Here is a 19670-nt window from a genome sequence, read left to right as displayed (position 1 = left end):
TGTACGTACACACTGGCTGGCAAATTGCACGTGAAACACAGAAGCGAGATGAGAAAGATTTCCCTGTTCCTTGACATTTACTGACAGGAGGTGACAGCTCATGAGGAAAGATTACAGCAGACAGGGAATTGTATGCATTGGAAAAGATCTCTCAAATCTTCAAGTCCAACTGGGACTTCCCAGGCTTTACTTTTACCAATGGTGCTGTTGTTGAAGAGGGAGAAAAAGGAAATGTCCCAACCAAGCTGTACGTGTACTGACTGAACACAAAAACTTAGGGTAGTTTACAAAAGTACATTTTGAAACTAGGCTGCAGAACTTTTATAGGAAGAGACACACTAAGGATACAACTATTTGTATCTTTGAAGCCTACGTCAGATAACAACACGGCTTTAGAAAAGCATACGTGTTCGGAAATTTCACACACGCTGCTGTCTCTGATCCATCTTTATTCTCAGTTCTCTGCAATGCCAAGACGTGTGTTTGCTTTGAACAGTAATTCACGATGGGTTAGGCAACTTCATCTGTGGGATTTGCAGTTGCCTGGAATACATCAGACAATTGGCAACAGATTTATTTTAACAGTTTTTAAAGTACTATAAAAAGTGCAGTTTTGCAAATATGTCAGTACCCACAGGATGATGAAATGCAGCGTTTTCAAGAGCAGTGTGCACTCTGTCATCTTCCCACAACTCATCCTAACACGCTTTCCAATAAATTCAGCTCTAATAGTGCATTTACAGCAAAAATATATTTGCTATCAAATTTAAATTCCAACATACTTAATTTAGCCATAAACCACGTGCTCCATTTCCTCAAGGTAATACGTCAGTAGTTCTAATTAATGGTGAAGTTCACTTCAATTAAAAAATTGTTGTTTTTATTTTTCTGACAAAGTATCTTCTGTGCTAGATTGAAGAATATCTAAACGAGAGATATGTTGTTAATAAAAACTAAAATGGCACACATCACGAACCGACTTAGCTTCACATGCCTGAATGTTAAAGTGGAATTTATTTAGGCGCCATTTTGCATCTTGCAAAGTAAGGGCATTTACATCCTTGTGCCTAATTTTGCCAGTGTCTGGTATCATAAGACATTACACACATAATCCCTCTTTGTTTTAACTTACCATAAATCCAGACAGTATCACAGCTCAGTTCTACAGGAACAGATAAGCTTTGAAATCCCCTCCAGAAGGCAATACTTTTGCCTTTAATTATAAAAATTATTTTCACTGATAGAGATTTCTTTTGTGACTAATACAAGGATTATGATCTTTGTTAGATAAGCAGCAGAAGCCCCTATTTCCCCTGTTTGTCATGTACTTGTGTTAGCTAGTGTCAACACGTGCATGTGTTTGTCTCCAACTGAACCCTTCAAAGGGTTCTCACTGAGATCTGAACACACAGAGTTGAAGTGTTGTTTTGCCTTTTTTCCAACCCCAAATGCCTTTAAAAGTAGCAACAAATTGTTTAAGTGCAGATCTAAGTTAAGATTTATTTCATCGAGCATTAATAACACTCCATTAGTTTAATGTGTTGACATACAAACAGAGCCCAGGACTAATTGGAAAAACTCGAGTTCACAGGTGCAAACAAAAGAAAAACAGTCTGCACAGACCCAGGGCTGAATGCGGTAAGAAAGCCCCAATTACATGCACCTGAAGCAGCAGCTACCAGGCAGGTGGGGAATTTTTCCCTATACCCCAAATAACTGCGTAGGCATCGAAGCCGTGGCTTGGTTTTGTCCTTAGCTATAGTAGCAGATCTTAAAAGCCACACGTGACTGCTGAGATAAAGCAAACCTGGGGCAGTTTGTGTTACAGACCATTCAGACATCGCTCAGCAGTCAGTGTGGCTGCAGCACAGGCAGCAAGGGGCAGAGCTGGGAGCTTTCAGCACAGCTGGCTTCCTGCAAGGGGCTCTGCCACACACCAGCAGCTGGGGCTGCCAAAGCAGTCCGCGGGGACAGCGCGCACCGGTGCGGCAGCAAGGGCAGGCAGGGCACGCAGCGCAGCGCTGAGAGGACCCCAAAGGCTTCCTAGTAGTAAATCGCCCACAGAAAGGGAGAGCTGCAGGGCAAGTGGCCAGGGTCAGGGGCTCAGCTTGAAATCTCTCATTTCTCCCCTGCAGGGTTAAGTGCTGCAGTGCTGGAGCCCACCCGAAGAGATAAATCCTGATGTAAAATAACATTTCAGAATGAAGGAGAATTATTTATCTTGTGGACTGCAAGGAGCCCGACCATTTCATGTAAATATTTATCTATATACAAATCAGGAGTTAAAAATAAAACTACTTTGGAGAGCCGAACACTTATTGACATGGTTTTGAAAAAAATCAAATGTCACTGTAAAATTAAATTGGTAAGTCAAGTAGGAGCTTTTGGCTTGTTTGTTTTAATTGCTCCCACGTCCCCACTAGACAGGAACCAAGCCACAAATAAATAAAGAGGAACAGCCCAAAAGCGTGTGCACCCCCAGAGAAGATTACACGGTTATCAGGAGCTCAGTCCCCACACCAGCCCTTTGCTGCCATGCAGCAGGGTGAGCTGCGTGCGGCTCCTCCATGAGTGTGGGGACGGCAGCACTGTGCCCAGCTCCATCTCTACAGGAGCTTCTGCAAAGCCACGCTGACTGCTAGCAGCATCTGGAGCCCAGGCATTTGCCAGGAAAATCTCACCAGAACAAGCTGATGGAAGCTAATGTGGTTAATACAGGTTTACTTCCACATGAACATGAATGACGATAGTTCAGTGTAGGAAGAAAAAAAAAAAAACACCATGAAAAGATGTAGAGGGCCATACAGAGTTACAAAATACTACTTCTGTGTGTTACCTTGGCAGTCATTAGCATCAATACATAATATGGCGTATCTGTAACACAAGCGTACCTGGAACATGCAACAAAGCAGAACTTTTACAATTAATAAACAGACAAAATTTTATCTGAGGCTAAATAACATCTTATGCCTCAACTACCTTGAGCATTTATCACCTGCTTGTTCCAGTATCTGGAAGTAATTATTAAAAGCCCTTATTAAAACAAGACAGCACCAAACATTATCAGGATGACAATTTTACAGCAAGAAAAATGTCATCAGTGTTCTGTAACACCAAAACTCTACATCTAACAAACTCTATTTTGTTTGTAAATTAGAAAACAAATCAGTTTACTTTCCTGGACCAAAACTGATTTTTTAATTCAGTTTGTTGTCATTTTTTGCACCCAACAGCTGCCCATAATTTACACCTGCATAAATCTGATTTGCTACAAGGTCACTGAATACTCTTCCAAAGGTATTTTTAGGCCTTTGCCTTATGCCATACACAAGGAAGAACATCCAGTTGAGTGAATATTCTGTCAACTCTTCACATAAGCTCTTACCTTGCCTAGATCGATTTGTAGGGCATAAGCAAATGTAACAACAGTCTCAGTTGTCTTTGGACTGGAACAAACACATGCAGACTTGCTACAGAACATCTGCAATTACTTTGTTAAAAATGAAAATCTTTGCCTATGAAAAAGGCTGCTTGACGATGTTGACAACTGCGCATCATGACAAAAAATGGGGAATAAGTACAGCTCACTGGCATAAACACAGCCCTGCTTTGATTTCCATGGGCCTCTCCAAGCCACGCTACCTTCAAACAACCAACCTCAGATTCAAACGTTTCTCAGCCTCATAAATCCAACAAGGAAACACCGCTGTACAGTACACAAATGTGTGACCACAAAGTGCCCTTAAGTACCTTTAGTAATTTATTTAAAGCCAAGTTGGAACTCAATAATTTCCACCCAAGATCAGAATCCATCTGGAGAAAAAAAAAAGGGTACCAGGCAACATGCAAGTGCAAAAGTTTCCTCACCCTTTCAATCTTTCACGAAGCATCAGGTTTATGGATGACTAGGCCGTGCCCCGTCTGACAGACAGATTTACAAGGTTAGCATTGAACCTAATCAGAAACAATCAGAAAACTCTTTCTCTCTGGTGTCATTTTCTGCTTGGATGGCTGCACTATGCTATTATAAATAGGAAAAGCTTGCAGCACAAGCAGGGTGGAAGACTTCAGGGAGATTTTAGTAATCACCTTCCATTCAAATCATACCTACTCTCTAATCACGATCGGATCCTTTTTCATTTTATAGCCCCAGGAGTAAACTGAGCAGCTCATAATCAACACAGATAGGGAGTGAAATTCTAGTCCCGCTGAAGCTATTGTAAAATCTTATTAATTCATGGGGCCAAGATTTCAATAACGGTCCTTCCCTCTGGATTATCTGTTCTAATTTAAGGTGTTTTTCTCCACCCTCTTCCTGTTTCTTCTAATATAGAGTAACTGCTCCAGCAGAGTCAAAGTTTGTTTTAATCAGAGATGTTATAACAAGAAAAAAAAAACAATATTGAATTCAACAGGATCCGTAGCCGGTTCTCTGAGCTGCTGGGAATTGTTCCAGGTTTAACAATCCTAACCATGTACCTGTTGCGCTTTTCCTCAATGCGAACGCTTCACAGAAAGCACAACCAAAAAATAAAAAGCCGGGGGGGGAACACTCTCCAAGCTTCCTTCTTTAACGCGGCATTTTCTTCTCTGCTGGTTAGTAACAGAGCACAAGTGCGACAGAGGGCATTATCAAAAGACACTCATTTGCCAGAACAAAACAAAACCAGCTAACTGTCCCCAACCTTAATATTACAAATACCAACAGGTTAAGGTTACAAATAACGCTGGTGTGCTCAGGTCTCTCAAAGGTCTTTGATGTATTGGAGAAAATAGCAACTGTTAGAGACCTGAGGAGCTTTTCTCGGTACAGTCTTCAAAAACTTTTCTTGCCCTTTACATGATGAAACAGCACAGGTACAGGTTCTAACATCAAAGTACGTCAGCTCCAGCTCTCCCTTTATTACTTTTTTCCATGCTAGAATGCTTCAGAAATGCAGTTCCCCAGGTTCAAAAACACAGAGACAGGTAGAAATGCAGACCTCTACCTTAAAGATGCATTCCGATTTAGCACTGCAGCCTTTTTTTTGAGAACACCAAAAAGCTTTGCAACTGGGAAATATAATCTTTTTGCTGTTTTTGTGTTTCTGTATGACCTGAGTAGCACAGAGTTCAGCTCTTCAAAGTCACTGTACACACGCTGGTCCTTCTGGCTCATTACTTATAATTGCCTTTTGATGAGAGCTACATGTGCTACCTGTAAGCAAAGAGGCAGCTGTGTTACAAAACAAACTGAAATTCCCTTACATTGAAATGCCATGTCAATTATCCTCTAAGAACAAAGCCAGATTTACAGGATCTGCAGATGCACAAGTAAACACGATGAAACTAGAAAAGCCTTTTGTTCAAAGTAAATATTAAGAACCCCAGCACTCCTATGCATTAGCAGCACCTTCCCCTAATGAACCTCATTATTACATGGATGAAAGAGAACCAAATAACCATCTAGGTTCTTTTCAGACATTAAAAAACAAACAAACAAACAAACAAAAAGATTTATATTGGAAAAATAGCTGTTTCTCATTAATTCATAAAATTTGTACCTAAGGGGGGAAACAGGAAAGAATTGTATTTTCCATCTATTCCAATTCAATTTTTCATAGCCGTTCCTCTACAAAAACAGCTCCAGTTGCATTAGTGATTTTCTACACCCTACTGAGACAATAAACAAGCATAGCTTTCACATTTGAAGATTAGATAGCAAAATATTCATGTCCTGAAAGGGACAAGATTGCATCCCTATTGGTTTATGCAGTGAAAATTAAGTATTTCTCCTTCTTACCATACATTCTAAGTCCCTGTAATTGCTCATTGATCCATCATCGCCCATATTCTGGACATCATTAGAAGCAAGCAACTTCACATCTACCAGGTTTGGGTCAACATCTCAGATTACAATGACTATGCAAGCAGCTTGACAAACAATAACCTAACAATCATAAAGCAGCTATAAAATCACATTTTTATGTGCGTTGTAATGTTGGGCTTATTCATAGTGAGAAAATGGATAAACAAAATGTCATGATGCTCGACTAACGCGCCTGGATATTTAATCAGTTGGACCATTGTGTAATAAAACACAAGTAAATCAGACTTTGTTGGAGGTTTTTGTTTGGTTTGAGTAAGTCCAGTTGCTCCACCAGCTCATTAATACAGCACATGAACAGCAAACTTGAAGATGGAGGCTCCTGCTGCTTTTCTAACTTCTCATTTGAAAGTAATTAGCATTCTTAGTGCATGCACATGCATGAGTACATGGCAAGAGGGTGGAAAGGCTGCCCACTTGATGCAGTGAACAAACACGCAGCAACTGATTAAATAAAGTTATATTGCAATCAATTTAGATAAAAAATATATCAACTTTTATTGGCTATAAGCAAGGTCTCATATTTTCTGCTGCTTTGAAAAACACTGGGTGGGGGTAGCATTCTCTGCTCCCAGCTAAATAAAATCAGCATTTTCCATGTACTCAATTAGCTGTGTTTTAGGTCTGTGTCAGATTCCTCATCATAGTTAATTGATTTCAGGCACAGGCCAATCTCACCATCCGACATCATTATGCAGAGGTAGGTGGTGAAAAGGAAAATAAATCTCTGATTAAGAAAAGCGTGAGGGGGAGGCACATCATTTACAAGCTGCAAACAGCATTCACTCTCATAGGAAAAGAGTGGAGGATGAAAACATTCTGAAGGGATGCCCCGTGATCAAATTTTACAGGGCTGCGCTGGAAGCCTCCAAGTTAGAGAGCTTAAGTTAGACTAAGCCATCTGAAATACATTCATCTTCATCTCAGAAGAGGATGTGGGAAAAAATTCAGTGGTGTTTCCTGGCTTATTTACCTCTTTCCACCTCTAATCTCAACCATAAAGCAGAAGTATGCTCTGGGGCAGGGAGGTCTGTAGAGGAAATAACGGTAACACATTTGTAATACTTTTAGAAAGCCAAAATTACTATCACAGCTTGCTAGCTGCTTTACAGTTTGCATACAACTCTCTGTATGTGTGGTGAGAGTATCTAAGGTCAGCACTTACCAGAGGAAAAAAACGATGTGTTCCTGTTTTCTTTGCCTGAGAAGTGCACATTGCCAGGAGTGGGAGGTAGCTTTCCTGGCCCAAAGCCCATACTGGAATCCCAGGAGAGAAAAGGCTGGAAATGTCCCTCCTCCCCCAAGCCTTTATGCAAGCACAAACCAGTTATTCCCCAAACACATCTTTGTGCTAAGTTGTATGTTTATATTCTTCTTTTTTAACGCTTTGAAAATAAAACTACAGAACGTTATTTCCCCTCATCTATTGACTTCCAGCTCAGTCCACAACACACTGCTATTTTCATCGTGCTAAAGCAGAGCACTGGCAGGCCTGGGTCCATGGACAGATATCAGCCCACAGAGCCTGCAAGCTGCAAGCAGTGGCTTGTAACCATCCCTATAGAAATTTTCAAAACATTTCATTGAGCCAAATTTTCCTGGCCTCAGAGACAGCTGAATGGTAACTCATCTGTTCCAGCTTCATCTCATTTAGAATTAGAGACCTCTTCCTCTAAACACAGGCAGGTGCTGCAGGCAGCAGCAGGCCCAAGGTTTGTCCAGCAACACCTTCGTAAGATGTGCACCACAACTGCTTTGGAGCAGTACGTGTCATGTCACAAATGAGAACTGTATCCATTCTCCTTCATGTAAACATGGAACAAGTGAGTAGTTTCTGTTTTTCTCTTTTCCCTTGATATTCAGACTATCTGGATGTGGTATTCAGGAAGCTAATTCCTATTAGATTTGGTGTCTATTTCTGTCATCACTTCTACACTACTTTCTATTGCAACTTACTGTTTATTTTCACCTTTTTTCATCTGTATACATTTGGGGGCAGAAACTAATTCATGAACGTCATTTTAACAGGCTTTAAAGCTTAAACTGCCTTTTCCCTCAGGCCAGTTTTCTTCCAAACTCATTTTGCTTATGCTGTATTTCTTAACAATACTTTAGTAGCCGCAAAAAAAAAAAAAACATTTAACAAACAGCCCCAACACAGCTGTGATAAAAAGCACTGCTGCACAAGTTTGCCGCATGAATTTGCTGTCTCACTGAGCCAAGGAAGCTCAGTGAAGTATTTCCATGTTTCTGCTTCAGACTGCAAGTGCGTAACAACTGCAGTTTTATCTTGTTACAATGCTGCTGAATGCTTCAATTAAAGTATTTACATTCCTTTTTATTTAGATACCTCCTGCAGTCCCAACCAGCACGGCATGTAAGCACTTCTGACAGTTGCTACTCATACTCCAACACTCTTTTCCCGATTTTAGGGGAGGCGGCCAGTGAGTGGCACAAGATTCTCATCATTTAACATATTCTGACTTCTTTTATAGACCTGTGAAAACAACAAGGTACCCTGAACAATCATTTGTTTGCCTGAAAAAGAAAGCTAACTGCTTTGAAGATGGATTAGTCAATGCTGGCACAACATTTTGAGAAGCAGGCGTTAATATATGTAACAAAAAATAGTCGAACAGTAATGCCCTGAACATAACTCCTTCTGGTTCTGCACAGCCACCAATTGTTCTCATTGGAGTAGGAAATTAACTCTTTTCCCTGGAAGACACACATTTACGGTACTTTCTGATTTACTCTCATTTCAATACAAAGGTTGATTATGACTAATTAGCTGTGCTAAATTGCAGCCTTCCCTCAGCTCAGAGGCACGCTGCCCTCAGTCCTCGCCCACCACAACCATGGCAGAGGCACCAGGCCCTGTTCTGGCATCTGCCCCACAGCATGGCCTTTGTCCCCGCTGCCACTGGTGGCAGCCACAAGTCCCCTGTCCCAGCTTCTCCAGCAGCTGGGCTCGGGGCAGCCAGCAGCAAAGCGTGCAGGGGCCAACCCAGGGAAAGCATCAGCCAAAGGTTGGCAAGGATCAACAGCCTGGAAGAGTGTGCTGAGATGAGGTACTGCTGATACGTAAGCGATACTGAGCAGATCATCAATAATGTCACACTAGCTCCTACACAGTACCTCAAAGCGAAGGAAAGACGCACAGTTTTTGTCACCGAGGGGCACACTTACCATTTTTGTTGGCTCTCTTCAGCTGGATGCAGGCCAGGCCTGGCCCCACTGGAGCACAGGGCCATTCTGCCCGCCACAGCACAGCACCCAGCCCCTGGCCACTGCAGCCACGCACCACCAAAGCCTTCACCCAGGCACCAGGCTTTCCAGATACTGGTCCTGAGGGCACCAGTCACCTGGGGAGGGCCTTAATTGCCCCCAGCAAGTCCCAGCTGCAGCCATCAGCCCACACCTGGGCCAGCAGCAGCAGGTCACAGCCCTAGCCCCGCCCTAAGGCGCCCTCCTCAGACACACCAGCTTCCCACAAGAATAGAAGTCCTGCTCCAGAATAATTTCTTGAAGTATGAACACCTCAGCAGTTCAAAGTCTTAAAAATGGCTTCCGCAAAGCACTGTGAACAGGAAAATGGTATTTTCTCCCTTTCTTCTCCAAAACATAGGGAGCCATGTACCTTGTACAGGTACCACTCATCATCAACTAAATAAAGGCAGCAAAGAGTTATAACATCACCCCACCACACAGCAATTGAAATGTACACAGAACACAGAAATTCAAAATGCAAATCTGTTTGTGCAATACACTTCTATTTTTATTTTTTACCTTTGCAGTCATCTTGGAGTAATCATCATGTAAACAAGAGGATGGAATGGAATTACACTGAGTCATACGCAAATGGCTCTAGAACACCTCAACGATTATGACAAGGCATTATAAATAACTTCTCTTAATAATATATATTTGCCATTTTCAGTACATTAAAGAGCTGCCGTTTATCTAGGATTAGCTAGGAAGTAGTTTAAATTGTAATGTCCGAGAAACGTGTCTCCATATTTGATAATCTTTCTAGGGTTCACTAGCTCCATAACATCTATGCCACAGGTTAAGCATAAGACTACTTGGGTCAGAAGTGTTTTCTTTCTAACAGTTTTACTGGATCATTGCACAAAGCCCTATTATTTTTACTCCACCTTGGTATTTTGCAGAATTTCAAGTAAAGCTTCAGAAATCTGTTCTTCAAGTTTTTATCACCTGTATGAAACCAGTTTCTATCATTAAGGATACATCAAGTCAGAGATGGACACAGTAAGCAGTCTACCTCAACAACAACAGTTTAAAGTAGTTCTAGCTCATACACTCCCCAATAAAGCATAGTCAAAATACTCTAACACCTTTGCTACTGTATAACCCCTCCTTGCTCAGATTACTATTATATAGTACCACATATATGGTACTTACAGAAAATGGAGATTATTCTAAATTGAAGCAGCCTCAGGCACATTCTTAAAACATTAATGTCTTCAAGGCACCTCCCACATCCTTGACAATCAGTTTGTGGACTGGTTTTTAGACACAACTAACAAAAGCTTGCTAATGCCTAATTAATTGATTAAAAACAAAAAAACAAAAAACAAAAAACGCAGCCTAGAAGTTCAAAGATATACCTGAATTATTATTATTTTTAAATAATGGGAGATTAACTGCAAATAACATGTAACCAAGTCAAATAATTTTCTTATTACTAGGATGTGTAAAGCATAAATATATGAAAAATAAAATTCACAGTCAGTTTTAAAACTAGAATTCAAGTTCAGCTAGTAATTCTCAACTTTTATATTTATGCTAACTTCTAAGTATAACAGAACAGAGGCAGTATTATCAACCACAAGTACAAGAAGAAAATAGTATCACTCAAAAGTTTATGAAAGAAGCTTGATAGAAAATTCCTTTTGTAACCAATGAATACAGCCACCTGAGTGCATTTCCACAGGCTTTTCACTTGGGGGAAATCCAAATCAACTGCTAAAAGACATTTAGTAGCATTTTGAACATTAGCAGCAGCGGTGTAGCTGTGGGCTTTGCTTGTTCTGACTTTGTGAATTGCTAGAGAATGAAGCAGAACTCAGTGTGTGGTGCATTAATTTTCCTTTGCATCTAAGCTGGCCTCTTCGTAATCTCACAATTCGGCTTGGGGCATGGGACAGACATCAGCTGACACTTAACTGAGCAAACCCAATCAGTTTCACTTCATCAGGAATCTCAGTGCCATCACAGCCAGAGGCCTGCAAGTAAAAACAGAAATGTTTAGGACATCAGGTTAAAAAGGAGTGTTTGACAATCAGGCTATAAATTTTCCCTGTATTGCCTAGTCAGCAAACAGCTTACTTGGAGGAAAGCTTTCACATTACTCGGTGTATTTTCCGTCAGCATCAGTCAACGCACCCTTCATTTTAGCACAATCTTCGAATCAATATTGGAAAAAACAAACAAACAAACAAAAAAAACATGAAAGATTGTGAAATGAACACAGAGAAACAAAATGCTCTCTGCAGCGATCCCAAAAGGTCACTTAAGGACCAAAATTCTTTAACCCAAACTTCCCAAATGTGAGCTGAACTTTTTTATTCATCTGAGCATGCCATTGTCACTTGAGCAAATAACCTACATATACAGAATCCACCTTTTACTGTTGTGCTGTAGACACCCATGTCTGAAAAAAGGCTCCTGAGTCCAGCTACAAAGTCTGTTCGGAATACCAACCCAATGATTTTTTAAACATGAAACTGAAGCAGCCTATGAAAGGTATATACAAATAGTTGCAAAAGAACGTCCCCTTTCTGACTATACCATCTAGCACTTCAAATTGTATAGATCAGAATCTTTACTAGTGGCTGTTACAGAACAAAGTGGCACAAATAATCGTTTTTCATAAATAACATGAAGAATATAAAAACCATCTTGCTTCAGATTGAACAGTTGATTTAGGTCTGCTTTAAAAAAAACATACTACATAGGCAAAGCATTTTAATATTTTGATTTTTAAATATAAAATCAGCTTCTGTAGCACATAATTGACTTTTTTAAATTTTTTTTAAATGCATTCTACACTTACGGAGCATACAATTCAAAGTAATAATAAAATTGGGTGAAGTGTGTAATGGTAAATTACTTCAAAAAGTGCCTTCAGAATCATTAGCATACCCCCCCCCCCCAAACTGTCAGAACCTTTCAGATCACACATACAATGTGCACCAAGTGATATTATACTTGAGTTTTCACAACCAAAAATAAACTTTATTGGTACTCGTGAAAACATTACATCAAGCTACTCCTTCAAATTTACTTTTATCACACACAGTTCTCCTTTCAGGCAGTATTTAAAAGGTCTAATTCCATTGAAAGAGCAAGCTAAAAGTCTGAGATCACCATCACTAGTTATTAGGAAGCCTCATTGTGTTTTTGAAGTGGAAATTTACTAAATAAATGGAGTTTGCATTTTGCATGTAAAATGTCATGATATAAAGAGTTAGTATTATTTACATCATTCTATACTCTAGCTTTCAATTTCCTGAAAGACATGCTAAGCAACTTTATCTAGATGCAAACAGATTTTTAAATGCCGTCCTGATCATCAATATTGTCTAATATTTAATGTACCGGGAACCTACTACCTTAGAGTTTGTGTTTAGCATAGTAAAGCTATATGCAAACTGCAGCATATGAGAAGAGCTCTTACTATTTGCAATTCACTGTTAAGGGACTGAACGCATTCTTTCATTAATGGTATTTTCTCCCTTTTTTCACACGAAAAATCCTTAGGTAAAATGTTAATTATGCTGCATAATAATTTTGTGTTTCCTCAAGATTACTTGTGTATTAAAGCAGCCTCCTTCCAAAAGTGTGGACAGCTGGATCCTGCAGAGAAGTCATAATTCTGTGTTAGCCACCACAAGTGAAGGAGGTTTAATATTATGCATGTTTTGTAGAACATCACCATTGTAAGATCAAAGATGCACTTAAATACACAAGGAGACAAAACTTTAAAGACAGATTCATTCAGACACCTTACTTTAATTATTGCCAAAATAATAAATAAGTTCATTAAAGACAGAAATGCTGAAGACATAAGTTCCTGTTTCCCAAATGAGAACACTTGCTATTTGAATAGAAATAATATACCAGCAAAATACCAGCAAAAGCAATCTGCAAGCACTGAGATACTAACCAGATTCCTTGTCCACAAATAGTAACTAATCCTATACTAAAGAACACTTTCCAATTGAATCCTCCGAATGGATATAGGATTACCTAGATTTAGACTTTGAATCCCCATGAAATATTTACCAAAAAAATGTGTTTTAATAAAATCATATATAAGCACTCCCAGATTCAGTAAGACCTTACTGAGAGGTGAAGAAAACAAACAAATGAAAATTCTCCTGGACAGTTTATTTAGCTACCCCACTACACAATATAAGAACAGGTAGAAACTGAACATGTATTAAGTTAACCAAGAGTAAGAATTAATTAGATACTTCTTGTAGTTATGTTCTTTTCCCAGGGAGCTGGTTAAAACTGTCAGCAAGAGACTTAGGTTAAAAATTAACCTCAGGAACTGTTACCTAGCCAGTGGAACTTACCTTTAGAAGGGACAAAGACATTGATTTAGGCCTGTCTATTAATTCTCACTGCGATAAGGCATATGAACGTAACACCATTCACTCACTGGAATCTGAAACACCTTGTGACACTGACTGCACCCCAGCATTTAAGCAATACATCAAGCTAAAACACAGAAATACCCCAACCTAAGTTTTCAAGTTGCTTTGTTTTCAATGTATAAAAACAATAACTGGATACTATGGGATATTAAATTTCAGAATCTCAAGCCTCTAATTTAAGTATGTGAATTAGAACAATGCAAACTTCTATATCACCTCTGGTATATCTATTTATCTAAACAGTCTTGGTGAGATTCCATTGCTTATACAATAAAGCCAAAGTAAGATATTTAGACAGCAAGAACAGATCAGTTAAAAAAAAAAAAAAAAAAAAAGGAAAAAAAAGCATCAACCTTTAAGCTATATTTAGATAGTAAGGGGCAAAGAAACAAAACCATTTGAGTTACATGTCCTGTACCCCAATCCCTTCCTAAAAGGAAACAGCTCTTTTCTGCTAATTTTACTAGACTGTAGAGGAAAAAAGAGTCCAAATGATTTAGTCAGATAAAATTACTCAAATCTATATTTAAAAAATGACATCGGAAGAACAATCCTGAATTAATACATTATCACCAACTAGGTCACTTACTCTAAAAACGGCTCTTTACAGCCCATCTGAAGCAGCTGCTTTTATAAACAAAGCTGTGATTCTGGAGACTCACTTATCTAATAGGCGTTCAGTCTAGTCTTTCACATGTGTCTGAGTCATTCTCAGCAAGGGGTGCTGAAAGCTAATTGTCAAGAGTTTGGTATTTACATAGCTAATCATTCGATAGTTTTAGGTATGTAAATTTTTCAACTTGATTTTACCAAGAAATAAAAACAAATGCAGCACATCAATTCTGAATTAAGACTTTGGAATAAAAGTTATTAATATTAAATTATATCCATCATGAGCACATCAAAATCAACCGAAATTAGGACTCATGGTCCAGGGCAAATACTGCAATTCAGAGCAGTCCCAGGCACGATGTCAGTTTCCTGTGATACAGATATAGAAGATAAAAAGAGGATTGGAGGGGCAAACAGTAATGAAATACAATGGAAGCAAGATTAACTTTCAAGGGTGGATGCTTCGCTGAAAGAAGGTTGATGTGAAGAACTAAGGACAAGAAAGCAGCGGAAAGGGTGACCTTTGTAACTGAAATAGTGGCAGGTGTTGGAAGAAGTGGGATTGGAAGAAAGTGTCCATTTACAGAGGACTACCAGAACTAAGAGTAGAGATAGAGGGAACTTAACCTAACAGGTAGTTTTCTCCAATTTAGTTCTTTCTGCAGTTCTTCCCTGGGTTTTTCACCTGTTTTTCACTGAAACTTCAAAATTCCTCAGAACTTATGTGAATGAATGTCCTCCCCCCTGCAAAGTGGTGGAACTACTTGACTTCATATCCCTAATGTCCTGTTAAAGTAGGTTTTAGGTTCTCTCTCACACATAGTAATTTCAGTCACCTCATCCGTCAACTTATCTACTCAATGAAATAGCTGAAAATGAGATAAAATCCAGACTCCATGAATATTATAGCAATTAGTTTCTTTCCTTCATGCTTCCTTTAGACTACCTAAAAACCATTTCCATTACACTATTTCTTAGGTTGTCACTATTAAAGACATTTGACAGAAATAGTGGGGTCAGGGTTAAGTCCTTTCACTGAGGACTGCCCACATTCAATAAGGAAATTACTTCACAAACTGATGAACAAGTGACGTCTGCTTCTTCTTCCTGTTGTGCACACAGCTGCTCAATGGCATTTTTATGTGCATAAGCAACTCCTTACAGCTAGAATTATGTCAGAACATACCAGGCAGCTTTTGAAGTACCCCAGCTCTGTGGAAAGGACCTGGGTTACCAGTGGACAACATGTTGAGGGTGAGGCAGCAACATATGCTTTCAGTGATGACTGCTGTGTATAGGGCTGGATTAGCAAAGGCATAGCCAACAGGCAGGAGGTGATTGTTCTCTCAGTTTGATGCTTTGGAGATTTCACTTGAAGTACTGTGTCCACAGTTGGGCTCCTCAGTACAGACAGACATGATGTACTGGAGAGTCCAGTGGAAAGCTACCAAGATTAGTTGGCAAGAGCGCATGACATCTGCAGAAAAGCAGAAAACCCTTAAGAAGAGAAGACGAAAAGGAGATCTTCCTGCCCTCTTCAACTACTACAAGGGAGGTTATATAGAGAAAGAAGAGAGAGAAGATGAAGCCACGCTCTTCTTGAAGGTGTGCAATAGAAGGACAGAGGACAGTGGAAACAAATGGAAGCATGGTAAATTCCATTAAGAAACTAGTGAAAAAAAACTGCTCACAATGAGAGTGGTTAAATATCAGAACAGGTTGCTCAAATGAATCTCTATCCTTCAACATTCAAATTAAACCAGGGAAGGCCATGAGTAACCTCATGCAAGTTCAAAGCTGGCCTTGCTTTGAGCAGAAAGTTGAGCTAGATCACCTTCAGAAGTCCATAATGAAAATAAAATATTCCACAATTCCTTGCAAGAGTTTCTGGATAACTGGAAAATGCAAATTATTACTTTGCAGTGTAAATCTAATTGGCTGTCTTACAAAAAATCAGTGCTGTAACTGGTCTAGAGATTAAAATCAGCCTTGTGAGCACTTTTGATATCATCTTTTCTACAGACTTCTGTTTTGCAACTGGTGGGCATGACTGTCAGTCACAGCTCACAAATTGAGAACTTCTCACAAAAAGTTGACACGCTCCCTATTCTGTTTCTCTAAGTAATAACTACATTCAAATGTAACTGTTCTATAAGGATTCTCCCCACACCTTTACCACCCTTCTCCACCCTATCAAAGACAGAAGTTGCATTAAATTCACATGTACTTAATCTTTGACAACTTTATTGGATGACAGCATCCAACTGGTTAAAATATATTAGGACAGATGGAAGAGAATGAGAAACAGCACAAAAATATAGATGCTTTCACCCTCAGGAAGTCAGAAGAGATACTGTCACAGATAGAAAGCTTTGTTCAAGCATTACAAGCTCAAACCTTTAAGAGCAGTTTCTTGTCATGTTTTTCAGCTGATGTAGAAAAGGCTAGAAAATGTTTTTCAGTTTTTGCTAAATGGTTGGCATAGCATTTTCAACTATTTGAAAAAGAATTAACAGTCTGTTCTTTAATAAGAGAATAATTCTGTTTCTCAAGTTGTATTTGCTGTATTACCCATTACTTAGGAACTTACCAACTTAAAAGTCAATGTTTTCAAGGCCTTTGGGTCATCTACTATCTTCTGTAAGTTAGCAGCAACTGTAAAATAAAGTATGAAAAAAATTATTTTACAGAAAATTGCATTCAACATGGCATCAAACCTCATACTCATGCTGGGCTATCATCTTAATTCTATACACATACAAGCCTGTAAGTTACCACTTGAATCACTTAATTGCACTCTAGTTTTCGCTTGGATGTCAGAGGGCAACTCGGCTGCCATAAACCTGTGTCCTCTCTTTTGTGGTAGCTTGTATTTTGTGCCTACGTGAACTGAGTAAAGGAAAAAAGCCTGAAAACCACATGATAGAAAACCCTCAAACAATGATTTTTCAGCCTAGTCTATTCCCTAAACTTGCTCAACAATCACACAAATGCAAGTGCATGGTAAGTCATAAACAAGTAGCAACGGCTATGCAGAGCCACAGCTCTAAAGATTTTTACTGTAGTTCTGCTAATAACTTGGGCCTCCATCAGCACAAGTTTCTAGGATAAGACTGAGCTCATTTTCCTCCAGATGTTCTGTTCCTCGTGGCTATATATTTGTGCTTCTGTCCCTTATTTGGGCTGGCAACAGGACCCACACAGACCCTTAGTGATCTTACAACTCACTGAACCGTGGGGGATGACGACATAGCAAAAATAAGAATGATATAAAATAAGAAACTAATCTTAAAACTACTCTATGTATGACCAATATTTGTGATGCAACAGTAGTGAACACTAAATAAATCTACAGATAAAAAAAAAAAAAAACAGAGGAGGGAAGAAAATAAACCTTTTTTCTATGAAAGCACACAAGTCAAATTTTTAATTGTGGTATTAGTTTTGGTGGTTTTATTTTTTATACACAATATTGTTACTGTTAATATTGGACAAAAAATGTGGCTGCTTTCAGCTTTGTTGGTTTACTGAACTTGCTCGCCAGCTTTGCACAGTACTAGACCCTGTGCTAACTGAATAACTAAAAGCCTCTGTTCAAAACTGACTGATGAGCACAAGATGTCATCAACAGGATATCAACGTGAGAAAAAGAATCCACACTTTGCAGAGCTATTGAGACATGAAATAAACAGGTATTAAGTAGTAGAGACTTCTTAGTATACTGTAAGGTAAGTATCATACAGCAGAGAAACATCAAGCTAGATGTTCTCTGTAACAATACTTGCCATGGACTTCCTAACGTGGAATATAAGATATCGAGAAAACAATTTGCAAGTTGAATGTCCTACTGCTACACGTATGTTTGAAGCATGCATCAAAATTCAGGTTCCTACTTCTTCCACTGGTTCTAGTAACACAGTGACAAGATTTTCACTCTAGTAAGCCTGGTAGTACACGATTCACTCTGTATAGCAAAACAAAATTTGGCCCCACAGAGGGAAGTACCGTATTTGGCTAGGGAATTTAAAGAAATAAACAATTATGCCAACCTAATGTTTACCACCATTAAATGCAAAAAAAAATTTTGGGGGTCTCATTTTCTCTATACCATTAAAATGGCAGAATATTGCTTGCAGACCTGTAACAAATTAAACCAGGGATGAAAAAGTATTTGAAAATAAAAACGAACATTAAAAAACAAGCAGAAGGTACATTCTGTGTGGAACACTTCTTGGAAAGAAAAAATAATAATCTTCACAGTTAAATGAACTCAGCTACAGCCACTAAAATAGAAAGTCTTTCCACTTTTAAAGTTTCATTACTCATAATCTTTATTCTAGTCATTACAAACAGTTTTTATTTTAATCACACAGTTCACTTCCACAATCAGTAATTCATTTTTATTGCAATATGTCCTACCTATCAAAATACACGCAAATACAGATAATGCTTTTCATTGTAATTAATACTTAATCTCACATGAAGGCAAAAATATTGTGTTCAGGCTCATAGCTCCTGAAGCCATGATAGAATATCTTCAAGTTTGTATGTCTTAAATATCTATAAAATAAGATCATGTACTCAAGAGAGTTCTGGTTTATCCAAAGCCCCATAAACATTTCTTTAAAGCAAAATAAAATAAATTCTCCAGCTAGAGTTACTTGGCTTCACCAAAGAGAGATTCAGATCTACAAAATGAGATAAAGAATCGGATCTCAAGTCCAAAAACTTCTAACTTTACCTATTATAAAACATTACAGTAAGACGAGCTTTAAATGGGCCTTCAAGAGGGCCAGCCTTTCATTTAATGCAGTCCAGCTGTAGGATGACAACTGCAAGTCAGCAGGCTGCTTGGCTATTTCACCTGAATGCAAGAACTGCCACCTGCCTTTGGGCAAAGTTACTGTTCCTGCACTTGCAAGCACCAGCTAGCTTATCAGCAAGTGTTTTAATAAATATCACATACAATTATCAAGCAGGATTGAGGTCTTCACAAGCAGTATCAAATCTTAAAAAGCTTAACACCCCTCCTCTCCCCCCCACTGATTCTTTACCAGGGAAGAAATTCAAATTTTGAAAGCAAAAGTAGCAAGAGAGATATTAGCAATATATGTAAATAGTTGAGTCAATTTACTTATCTTTATTAAAATCTGTTACAGAAAGGAGTGATATTTTAGATTGGTAACTTTCTTTACAAAATTGCTTTTCAAAAAACCTGGTTCATTAGATGCTACAGTTATTTGTTCACCAGTCTTTACTTTTAATATGAACACAAGCCAAAACCTTTTACATATAAAATGCTGGAGAGACATCTGAAGTAAGCATATGAAATATGCTTTATTTTTCCTTCTCTGATGGGCCATAACTACAGTGGGATGTGTTTAATCAAACAGAAGATTAGGAGGATTTAAGGGAGTGATGCCAGATGTTTTCAGGCTACGCTTGAAAATGAGAAAGCAGACCTGCAAAGATTCCATAATATTAGAATAAGAATTTACATAAAA

General features: G+C 38.8%; 1 protein-coding gene and 2 long non-coding RNA genes across 7 annotated transcripts in view; all 3 read right to left on the bottom strand.

Annotated features, from left to right (window-relative positions):
• Positions 1–9201, bottom strand: part of LOC311438623 — a 227453-nt gene extending 218252 nt beyond the window's left edge. For both annotated transcript variants that reach the window (XR_014694224.1, XR_014694225.1), the window contains exon 1: positions 9056–9201. This is a non-coding gene — a long non-coding RNA (uncharacterized lncRNA). The remainder of the gene's footprint in view (positions 1–9055) is intronic.
• On the bottom strand, positions 6340–7430 carry LOC311438969. Its single transcript, XR_014694477.1, has 2 exons — positions 7032–7430; positions 6340–6896 (listed from the first exon to the last, which is right to left on the bottom strand). It is a non-coding gene; the product is annotated as an uncharacterized lncRNA (long non-coding RNA).
• Positions 9202–9620: 419 nt separating the features above from the next.
• STK39 (serine/threonine kinase 39) overlaps positions 9621–19670 on the bottom strand; it is a 127536-nt gene continuing 117486 nt past the window's right edge. For all 4 annotated transcript variants that reach the window (XM_084523208.1, XM_084523207.1, XM_084523206.1 and 1 more), the window contains 2 exons: positions 16757–16821; positions 9621–11115 (listed from right to left, as the gene is read on the bottom strand). In XM_084523208.1, coding sequence (XP_084379334.1) covers positions 11041–11115; positions 16757–16821 — 140 coding nt within the window. In that variant the 3' untranslated portion in view covers positions 9621–11040. The remainder of the gene's footprint in view (positions 11116–16756; positions 16822–19670) is intronic.

The sequence above is a fragment of the Aythya ferina genome, assembly GCF_964211825.1.
Source record: "Aythya ferina genome assembly, chromosome: 6".
NCBI classification, from domain to species: Eukaryota; Metazoa; Chordata; class Aves; order Anseriformes; family Anatidae; genus Aythya; species Aythya ferina.
The sequence above is the reverse complement of the archived record's forward strand: the minus strand, read 5'-3'. Positions and strand labels throughout refer to the sequence as shown.